The following is an 11,948-nucleotide window of genomic DNA, read 5'->3' as shown; positions in this document are numbered from 1 at the left end:
ATAAAAGTTCAACACAAAGAAGAATTCTAACTATAATACAAGTAATTCAAAAAATTTCAATTAATTCAAAACAAAACAACATTAAGAGCACAAACGATACAACAATAATATAGTTAACTGACAAAAGGTCCCAAATATTGGTGAGCAATTGTAACCTTTCCCCGTCCATTACCAGAAAGGTAGTACACTTTGCCACAGGAGAATCCAGCTGCTTGACAGTCATTTCCCCACACACTAAGGCTAGAGGAGAGGACTGATGTCAAATTAATAAATTCATCCCCAAACATGTGGTGGTACAACCCCCACTCCCGACCACCTACAGCATCGTAGACTAGTAGGTCTTCTGCAGTTAATCTGGTTACAACTGCGTCAAACCAAATCATTAGATTTGTCTTTGATTGAGCTGGATTACCTCCTAGCAACGAATGTGAGCACACGTGACAATTAAGTGAACTAAAAATCTTTCCTTTTACCTGCTTGGGGGGCCATCAGACTTATTCGGCTGCTCCCCCAGGTCCCAGTGACAGTGGCCATACTGGGACGGCCCATACACGTGTGGATGGAGTTGGAGTCGGAAAAAAGTATAATAATTCCAAGATCTTCACCATCTTCTGTGCAGATACTCTGCAGCACTTTCTTCTTGTCTGTAACCTGGCATAAACAATAAATGCAATGACACCAACTCTTCATGTAAAGCAAGGGTCTGGTGAACATACCATACAGGAATTGTGCAGTTAGTTGGAAAATAAAATGGCCAATCAGAATAAAGAATTCATAAGATCAGTACAAACATATTCATAATTACTTCTTCAAAGGCTAAGGGTTATAACTCTTGGTTAAAAATGATGCAATAAGGGTATTGTTGAAAGATTTCTACAAACACAACTACCTTCACCAGATCCTTACAAGATCTCAGTAGTCAAGTGAGTCTAGCACTTTAATTATTAGTTTATGGAAGACCATGTGTTAAAATCAATATTTTAAATCACTAGCATGGTTCATGACAACAACATAGTTAATTTTAAAATACTCAATTCCTCAGTTTCTTAATACCAGTTATCCAAAATATTCTACTAGCTGAATGCCATAATATGTAGTGCACAACAATTTCAAGGCTAAACCAACTGATACCACCTAGCTTACACAATATTCAACAAACTGCTAAGACTGGTTATGAGAGCCATCATGAGACACGTTTTTCAACATTGACAACTGCTCATTTTCAAACAGAATTGAAATCCATGGTATTCACTGGTTCTGTACCAGCCTGGTTATTGATGGATTATATCTAGTGCATAAATTATATCAACAAGTCCCATAATAGTTGGTTATTGAATGAATTCACGAGGGACTGAACAGTGCCATGAGTTAGGAGAAGTACCATTATCTGGACTGGACAGGATTCTGGACAGAAATCAGTCTATTTCACCATAGATTATACACACACACAAGGGATTGGAAACTCGCGGCTAATCCTCACCTACAGCCAGGTGTTAAAGCTGTTATAACTTCCAATGGATGGTATAAGAGAAATAATTCTTCAACTTGGGTGAATGGTGGATCATAACGACTGTATTACACGAATTACAGCTTTGTAGTAGTCGCCGTTGCTGAGTAATAGGTACCACAAAGTCCTTTGATGTTCGACACTGGATGCCACCTTAGGCCATAGCTCGTAGTCCACTATGCGAAGAAGCATTTCGCATTGATTCGGGTATGTAATATACGTCTAACAAGTTATAAATCCACAGGGTTTGTTTGTTTTTGCTAGGCACTACGAGTAAACAGTACCACAAGCGTGTAGGTTAGGATCATTCGCAAGCCTAAAATTCCACTTCGTAGAAAATTCTTTCAAAAAGTCAACAGAATTGCTTGATAAGGAGCTTGTATTACCTGACAGGCTTATTCAATACAATAATGGAACTTTTCCGCAACAAGACTTACCTTGAAGATGGATTTGAAATGATTTTTGTGATATCACGTGACATGTTTCCAATCCCGTGTGTATGTATGTGTGTGTGTGTGCGTGTGCGTCTATAATCTATGATTTCACCGTAGACTACGTATACACTCTCCCACGTTTGTATATCAAAACGTGCTATAGGCAGTTCCTGAAACACTCTATTTGAACATTCAGAGTTTTTGCTGCCAAAATCATTGGTACATAAACACTAAAGTTGGCTTAGTAAGGCATGCAGCAGTGTGGGTGATTTCCAGGAGTAATTTCCTTCACCTTTGTGATTGCTTTATTAGAGTATTTAGCTATATGTAGCTAATTGCCTGTAGCTGGCAGATCTCTCTTGTTTGGCCACTGGGTCAGAAAGAAAAGATTTCAGGATTAATGATAGAAGTAACAGAAGAAATAGGTCTGGCTGCGTGAGACTATAAAGTTAGACACATATAGCTGAAGGCAATTAGCTAATCTAATAAAGCAATCACAAAGAGTCACAGAATTAGATTACTCATGGAAATCACCAACACCTTACAATCTCTCACTAAGCCATTAATACAAATCATAGATAGTAGTGTATTTTCCCTTTCACTGTCTTTATCGATAGGGACCAAGAGTAGGGACCATAGCACATCGATAAAAAGTACTGAAACAAGCATGACAATAAAACATAGTAAAACAATAAGAAGTGTTATATTCTTACTGTGCATTTCCGTTATGGCATCTTGGGCGCAGTAGGGATCTAACACTTCTTATTGTTTTACTGTGATTTAATATCATGCACTACTCCAACTTTATCGATGTGCTATGATCCCTACTCTTCCAATTTTTTGTGTATTCAAGTTGTTTGTTAACCTTTTTTGTAAACAATTATTATGACTGGTGAACCCACGCATACTGCATCAAAAAAAGAAATGGTGCCACGCACCCAGCTATATCAATCATCGTCTGAAAAGTAAAGTATCCATTACGCTTCATTGTCGGCTATTTCACAATATTACGAATCAAGAACTGTTCAAAAACACCTCTGCAATCAAAGTAACCACTATGATAAATACGGACGATTTCCATTATGAAGGGAAGCCATCATGTGCTATCACCAAATCAACACTTTCGCTGTCAGTAAAGATGAATGGGACACAAAGGAGGACAGTGGTAAGTCCATGAAGAATGCATTTTATGTACTGCGGTATACCAAAAGACACCTCTCGGGCCGAAGCGATGTCAAACAGTGAAAAATCAAGCCCATAGCCTTAGCCATTATCAAGTTACGCTTGTCTGAAGGCATCAGTCAGTCACTAGAAAATTCCGTTAAATAATTATTCCGTAGCAACTTGTTGAAAGCATTTCGGGTCAATCTGAAGGCTTGTTTGGACTTAGTTTTTCCTAACCAATACTGCCACGTCATCATCATCTGGGAAAAGTTAGGCTGGTTTTTTAATGACAGCACTATTGTACTGTATGATACATACCAATGATTTTGGCAGTAAAATTTCTGAATGTACAATTAGAGTGTTTCAAGCACGTTTTGATAAATGAATGTGGGAGAGTGTAGTTTACAGTGAAATACAGATTTCAATCCAGTCCAGAATCCAATAGTTCCCTCAGTTCATCAAAGTTCTCACTGATGCAACAAGCCAATTTCAACAATTCCCAATCTTCAGACAAATGCATGCAATGCAATACAATGGGATAAAATGTTCACACTTAATTGTATACTTTGCTACACTCATCAAAGATATACTCAACCTGATTAGAATCTTTTCTAATTTGACCCATACACCAGCGTAATACATGGAGCCAGTGTCAACAATGTCATAGCATAATGTACGCACTAGTATAGCAGGAAACCAGGTGCTTTAAGTCATTAAAATAAATTTTCATCCATCCAACAAGCACAACCTTTGCTGTGTTACATCATCCAGCTCATTGTACAACATTTTACATCATAGCTACATAATAGACACCCCCAATCATGCACTACAGCAGAAGTTATCCACTTTTTGTGAGAAAAACTATTATGGCTATTCCTTTCCCATGTCATGTCTATGAATTATTTCCACTTAATTTCAAGCAGAAACAACCCAAATTGGGTCATTTAATTTTGATACTCCATATGCAAAACCAAATAAAATTGTACTCAAAGTTGGGTTTGTCCATTATAAATGGAACATTTCTGGTTGATCTACTCTACAGATCCCTTCTAATTTTTCAGCAACAATATACATAGGCCTGGTACTAAGGTATGTAATCAGCATACTATGATGTAAGTGCTGGACAGTGTTGGGAGTAACGCACTACTTATGTAACGCGTTACGTAATATTATTACTTTTGTGGTAACAAAGTAATATAACGAAATACGCTATAAAAACAGGTAATATAACGCAAGCTACTTCACTTACAAATGTAACGCGTTACCTAAGTAATATAGTTACTGTAACGAATCTAATATTACGTAATATTATTACTACAAGTAACGAAGTTACTAATCTCGTTAGTTATCCTCTGAGTAATGCCTAGCCACAGCGAAGTAACGAGGCCTACTGAATGAAGCTTATTCACCAGCTTCTTACTTATAACCAAAATTTGCATATTGTCCAACAGCGCAATCATGTCACGTGATAAGGTGGTAGTTTCACACGTGCTGTGGACACAAAGTAATATAATATGTAATATTATTACAGTTACTTTATTTTATGGGTAATATGTAACTGTAACTAAATAGTTCAGTTGCAAGTAATATGTAATATGTAACTAGTTACTTTTACAAAGTAACTTGCCCAACACTGGTGCTGGAGTACATACAGTGGGTGCAATAAAGTTTTAAAATTCTGTGGTTGTGCAACCATATGATTGGTATATCATACAGATGAAATGCCAAAATTGGTTAGGTAAAATCATATTAAAAAGTTGTTATTTTAAAATAAGTAGGGATCCAAGTGATAAAAAGTAGTAGAGATGAATGATGCATTACAGCATAGCTTGGTGGGAAAATCCCTACATTCGGCATGTTAGCTATAGCAATTATTTATTCAATGCCAAAGTAGGGATTTTCCTACCGAGCTATGCTATCATGCATCATTCATCTCTTGTTTCACTACTTTTTATCGCTTGGATCCCTACTTGATTCTAGCTTGTTTAGTTTTTTTATATAGCTATAGGATAGCTACAGCTAAACACGTCTGACTGTTCTATTAGAATACCATATGTGACTGTTGTATTTGGGTGACTGCTTTATTAGAGTATCTTGAGAAAAGGGTGCACATGGTGAGTAAATTAAGAGAGATGCTGTCTCTGTGATTACTAATCAAATCAACCTAGATCAAAGTTACAGGTATCTACTGGGTGTCCAGTGCCAATACAGTAGTGTAAGTGCTTAAATAATTTTTGTAGCATCTATAATATTCTGCTTAAGGAAAGTGATGATACGGAAAATTAACGCCTCGATATGGTTTCATTGCATGAAGATGAACAGCAGCCTGATTGAAGACAAAAGGAAAGACAAGGCACAGAGGGCTCACACTCGTTGGAACCCTAAAAGGCTCATGCCACTGGTGAGTTTGTTATTGTAGCAAAATTAGTGGCTGTGCACTTCTTTGTTTGGCCCCCAGCTTTGCAACTGTGGTTAGGCAGGCTGTGAGACGAAAGTTCAATTTTGGCGATTTTTAAAACTATATAATATTATTCTGTAAAGGTGATATTCGTTGCGTAAGAGGTTTCTAGGATGATTTATAAAGGTGAAATTTTTGGCGGGGAGATCCCTACTTAAACAGTACTACTGTACTGTTTGATATTGACAAATTTATACAAATGATTGTGTAACCATATATTGCAGACAACATCTAAACATAACACAACACAACACAACACAACATAACACAACAAAACATAACACAACAAAACATAACATAACACAACACAACAAAACATAACACACATAAGCATAACAAAAACATAATATAACATACACAGTAAACATTACATAGGTGTTATAGGATGTATAGATATGACATTGTATACATGTGTGTAGAGGGTTGTATGTGCTTTAATCACAACAATCCAACATGTGCTCCTGAAACATGTTGAAACATATCACACATACATGAACACATACATAACAGTCATGGCAGATATATTATTATTCTATACATCATCACAAACTGCTAAGTGTAAGCCACTGCTCATATTTGTACTGTAATCTACAGTACCACCTTGCTCTTTCTGTATAAGTATAATATTATGTAGATACGGTAAATATGTAGTACTAGTTCTAGCATTGGTACATGTCCTACGTACAGGACCATTTCTGTTTTAGCTAAAATTCACAGAGTAAATATGGAAACTATGCATTAAACATCAGCACCATTCATGTGGTATCACTTCTAAAGTACACGGCCTTCTGCAAAAATACACATGTAGCTCAACAGTAGTATTACGGATACCAAGTTTTTATCTTACTGGCAACAAAAAGAACCGAATTTCTACATGTATTATGTGCAGAAGTTTTCATATAGTAGAATTGTCATGATCTAAGCTGGTGCATTCATTTAACATGAAATTCAGTGATGGAGTATAATGTTGACCAATATAGTGCTGCCTTTAGTTAATCTCGTGTACTTATCTACGTACTACAGTGGAACCTGTTAATCAGAACACTTGAAAATAAGGACAACTGCATAACCTGGACACTTGGTAATGGTCCCAAAGTATACCTTAGCATGCAAACTGACCTGGAAAATCAGGACACCTTGATAATCAGGACTCTTTTGGTTGGTCCCCAAGATGTCCTTAATACAGTATATACTTTTCCAACAGTCCATGTGTTGTGATATTGGTACGTATACCTGCCCTATGTGTAGGACCTTTTCCACATTAACTACAATTCACATGCATTTGATAACTAAGCATTAAACATCAACAGTACTGAACATCAGCACCATTCATGTGATATCACTGTTAACTTCATGCCATCCTGGAAATACAGTGAAACCTGTGACACCTTGAGACCGACCAAAAGGGTCCTGATTATCAAGGTGTCCTGATTTTCCAGATCAGTTCGCATACTATGATATACTCCCTTTTTGTGCACACTTTTTTAAACTTAACTTTGTTAGTTCATTTGGTGTCTATTTGTTTGTCCCATGTGTTCTATTTCAAAACACCAACATTTTCATAGTGTTTTTGTACTTTCAATATAGCTATACAGTTGAACCTGTTGATCAGGAGACACTTGAAAATAAGGACACCTGCATAATCTGGACACTTGGTATATTATATAAAATGAAAAAAATAATAAACTTTTTATTTGTGTTGATTGGTGCTGATAAGGTAAAGCCTTATTCTTTGAACAGACTCAGGTGTTACTTGACTCAGCATTTTCCAAGGAATATTCCAGTTATAGACACTCTCCCTTATCCCTTACTACTTCATACAAGTAGAAGGGAAAAATATAGAATTTTAAAGATCAAAGAAAAGAAGCAGTGAATAGCTATAACAAGAGAGGTTACCTATACCTGCAGATATACTAGTGGACATTTAATCCCTATACTTCAGTCTACAACCATAACTGAATTAGGGTCGGGGTTAAATGTCCATTAATACAATTGACCAATCATTTTTTGCAGGAACATGTACGTCTTGGAGTGTGTGATAGACAGGGATATGGCTTGATATTTACAGCTTAGTCTTGTAACACGTTATTCTTTCTTTTTTTGCCTGTGCATGTGTGTGGGGGATAGGGTATTTTGTGTTCTTGTTTGTGCACCTGCTATAACAAGGTAGCTACAAGTTTCCAAACAGGAGAATGCTTGCGGCTCATTTCAAAGGATCCCAGGATTAGGTTTTTTTGTTTGTTTATCTTTGCAAAAGCCATTCTTCCATAGACAAACTTCAACTGACTCCTTTTCCCCATCAAACAAAGCAATAAATATTGAACATTACATCTGTCTGCTGCCTTTCTTTAGAATGAAATGGGATATAGTTAATGGTCTGATGAGACTCACTCAGTAGTGAACTGGTGCATGGGGTATACACAATTATTATCAAACGACAGGGTACACAAAAGACAATGTGCCTGTACAAGGTGGTCCTCAGTACAAAAACAAAACAACTAACAAAAACTACAATCGAGTACAAAGCAAAACATTTACGAAAACAAGACATACAACATCTAATTATTAAAATGTTAAAATACATACCACTTCACTGCTCCTTTTCTCTTGAACCTTGTGTAAGATATGCTGAAAATACTTCCGGTCTCCCAGGACACTTAATCCTAGTTTCTCCATATCGTCATCGCTAAGTAAAGGGAGTACTCGTCCCTTGATTTTGTTGACACGAAACATCTCAATGATGTCTTCTTCAAAATCATTTCGTCTCAGAAACTCACAGACTTCCTTAACACTCCACTTCTCCATGCTCTGACTGCAACTCAGCAACTTTTAAAAGTTCGCGGACTCATGGATTTCATCACGTGATCTGTTCTGTGTGACGTCATAGTTAAGTTATTTCTTTTTCTTTTTTTGCGTTTGTGTGTATAGTCGACTCAGTTGTAGTCTCGTGCCCAGACCCTACCCACTGCCTATTCAACGCAGTGGGTGGGGTAGTTATAAAAACCGGAATCGAAACGGGAAACGAAACGAAACGAAACGAAATCAGCCTACACTCTAGTAGAGGACAATCACTATATTATGCACAGTTACACTATAATACATGCACTCAGTACCTGTTTATGCATCAAGCAAGACCCCAGGTGGCAGATTTCTCTGCACGGCGCTTATCGATTAGATAGAGATATTAAACGCCTGCTCCTATCCGAGGGTCTGGGGACTCTATAATAGAAAAGTTCTGTGCTTGGGTAGGTGAGCGTTGATTGTCCCTTGACCACTTTTATAAGAGGAGTGGCTAGGAATAACTACTTGATCATTACAAACCGTTTACGGTAAAAAAAAGCAGTGGGTTGACGAGTGTGAAGCCATAGGGATCCATCTGTGGCTATTATCAAGAGTTTATAATATAAAGAGGGAGGGCTCCCTCTTTATATTATGAACTCTTGCTATTATGGTTAAGGGACAATCAACGGCTCACCTACTCAAGCACAGAACTTTTCTATTGTATAGTCCCCAGACCCTCGGATAGGAGCAGGCGTTTAATATCTCTAATCGATAAGCATAGTGCAGAGAAATCTGCCACCTGGAGTCTTGCTTGATGCATAAACAGGTACTGAGTGCATGTATTATAGTGTAACTGTGCATAATATAGTGATTGTCCTCTACTAGAGTGTAGGCTGATTTCGTTTCGTTTCGTTTCCCGTTTCGATTCCGGTTTTTATAACTAGCCCAGTGGGTGGGGTCTGGGCACGAGACTAACTCAGTTGTAGTCATAGAGGAGTGATCACGTGATCTGACCAAAAACTAGCTCTGCGAGATATACCTAGTTACCGCAGACCTTCATCTCTTCAGCATACAGCAGTGGTGAGTTGATGTAATGTAATTATGTTGTAATGTGTGCGTGGCCAGACCGCTTTTTTCCGTATATTGGGTGGGGAAAAAAGGGTCTGGTGCAACTCCAAGGGTAGTGGTAAAACCAGGAACGGAGAAATGGGAAACGAGAAATGGAGAAATGGGTGGAAATGAAATTCCTTCGCTGCAGAACACTCTTCATTTGTAATTGAAGGGGTTGCAGAGCACAGATTTTCTCACGACTTTGGTGGCCAAAGTAGCAGTGACTGCTGTATTAGAGTGTTTTGCAACTCAATTGCTAAAAAATCATAAGATAAGCATACAACTGTACTAACAGAATGGCAATTTTATAATTTATTGGTACAATATCAAATCTATCAATTAGATAAAGTCCAGAGGAGTGCAGCCTATTTCATTTTGAATGACTTTTCTCGATTCAGCAGCATGCTGGACCACCTAGCTATCCTGGCCAACTATAGAACAAAAGAAGAAAATGTCTTTACACTACTTATGCTCTTTAAATTGATTCATGGTCTTGTTGAAGTCTCATCAATTACTCTAACTCCCTTAGCCTCATGTACTTGTGGTCACTCTCGTCGTTACACTAAATCAGTCCACCAATTAGAACTGAAACATATTTACATTCTTTCTTGCAGTAAAATTATGGAATGATCTACCTCAATCACTAATGATGTTGATGATTTTATACAAGAACTTGAACTCTACTTATATCCCTTGCACCCCCTGTATGATTATCTGTGTTTGTAAACTCTTTAGACAGTAATTATAATAATAGTCAAATTTCTGTTGGTGGATAATGCATATCACCCTGGAGGTATCCTCAGCGGTATCAGTGGCTTAAGTTGAAGTGACTGCTCTATCACAGTATGATCAGAGTATTATTACAAGTTTAATGTCATTATGAGCTTCTGAGAATTTTTTAATAATACAGTGGTATACATGCCAGCTTGGATTTAAGCCTTAATGGCATAATAGTGGTAGTGCATTTGCTAGCTGACTATTATCTAGCCACTGCCACCATCAGGATGATCTGCATTACTATGATCTACCATCAGAAATTTGACCCAAGACATTATACAATTGCCATTCTGTTAGTACACTTATATGCTTATGACTTTTTAGCAATTGAGTTGCAAAACATTCTAATACAGCAGTCACTGCTACTTCGGCCACCGAAGTCGTGCAGAAATCTGTGCTCTGCTACCCCTTCAATTACAAATGAAAAGTGTTCTGCAGCGAAGGAATTTCATTTCCACCCGTTTCCCGTTTCCTATTTCTACGTTCCTGGTTTTACCATTACCCCAACTCCAATAGCTGTTTACTTCTGAGCCGTCCCCAGAATAACATTGGCCGTAAAGGAGGCGCCGATGACGTCAGTAAGTAAAGTCGAGATGGTTTCGATCTGTTTATCCTTTAAATGAATCTTAATTTGCTCCGATGTCTCTTTTATAGCGTCTTGAAAGTTCATCCTCATCGTGTAACAAGACTCACAACTGGAGCAGGAATGTACGAATATTTCATTGTTTTACTGACATCATGGCACCTCCTTTGCGGCCAATGTTATTCAATTAGCGTCCCCAGAGTCTGGGGACAGCTCAGAAGTAAACAGCTATTGGAGTTGCACCAGACCCTTTCCCCCACCCAATATACGGAAAAAAACGGTCTGGCCATGTGAGACTAATGCATTGATAGATCGATCACTGAGGGGCAAACCAAATTTTTGGGAAAGCTTACTGACATATCCTTAAGTGAAGGCTGTAAGAAAGCGGATGATTATTCATTTGACTGATTTGCTAACTGCAACCAGCAACTTAGCTACTTCCTATATGTGGTGATATAAACTCTGGATTTACAGGAACTATATCATCTCTTTAATTTGATTCCATTTGTGTGCAGATGCAGTTTCAAGCTGGACTATCTCAAGGTTAGAGATCATTGCCACTCGTTTCCTCAAGAAATGGTTCATGTTGCCCCATAGTGCTTCTAGAGTTATACCAGCTAGCTATACTACCCAGGTGTTTGTTGTCCCAGTATTACTCATGTATCCAGGAAGGCAAAGCTCAGTCTGCTGTCCTGTGCTAGTGCTACTTTTGACCCTCGGCTTCAGGAGTTATGCCTACAGCTATATACACCTTGGGAATGTTGCTTTGCAGATTAACAACAATGAATACTTCATCTTAGCTAATGCACGGAAGCAGCTATCTGTTTTACCATCTGCTCGTTCCCTGTATTTAAAGGCTAAAACTCAGCTTACACAGTTCAATAAGTCTCAATGTGAAAATCACTTACAGACACTCACTGTTCATGTTGTTTGAATTCAAATGGTGACAGCACATAGACATTGGTAGCTTGCATCATTACATATGAAGTACAAAACATATATGTACATGCAAACGCGAATGCATGCATAATTATTATGAAGGGTGATACTACACTATTGAGGTAGACCATAGTGGTGTGGTGGGCTGCAGGTTGAATGGTGATGTTGCTTATAATTACTGCCTTGTTATTATTA

At 37.8% G+C, this 11,948-nt stretch overlaps 1 protein-coding gene and 1 long non-coding RNA gene across 2 annotated transcripts; one reads left to right on the top strand and one right to left on the bottom strand.

The window, feature by feature from the left end:
- Positions 1–8,756, bottom strand: LOC136266958 (uncharacterized). The gene is made up of 4 exons (XM_066062010.1): positions 8,677–8,756; positions 8,150–8,617; positions 474–651; positions 1–415 (listed from the first exon to the last, which is right to left on the bottom strand). Exons 2-4 carry the CDS (start codon positions 8,366–8,368, stop codon positions 114–116), a joined length of 699 nt encoding a protein of 232 aa, XP_065918082.1. The 5' UTR covers positions 8,369–8,617; positions 8,677–8,756; the 3' UTR covers positions 1–113.
- Positions 8,757–9,106: 350 nt separating this feature from the next.
- On the top strand, positions 9,107–11,278 carry LOC136266686 (uncharacterized). Its single transcript, XR_010706230.1, has 3 exons — positions 9,107–9,170; positions 9,230–9,424; positions 11,126–11,278. It is a non-coding gene; the product is annotated as an uncharacterized lncRNA (long non-coding RNA).
- The last annotated feature ends 670 nt before the right edge of the window (positions 11,279–11,948 follow it).

This window comes from Dysidea avara, chromosome 9, assembly GCF_963678975.1.
Source record: "Dysidea avara chromosome 9, odDysAvar1.4, whole genome shotgun sequence".
Taxonomy (NCBI): domain Eukaryota; kingdom Metazoa; phylum Porifera; class Demospongiae; order Dictyoceratida; family Dysideidae; genus Dysidea; species Dysidea avara.
This window is presented reverse-complemented; position numbering and strand designations above follow the sequence as displayed.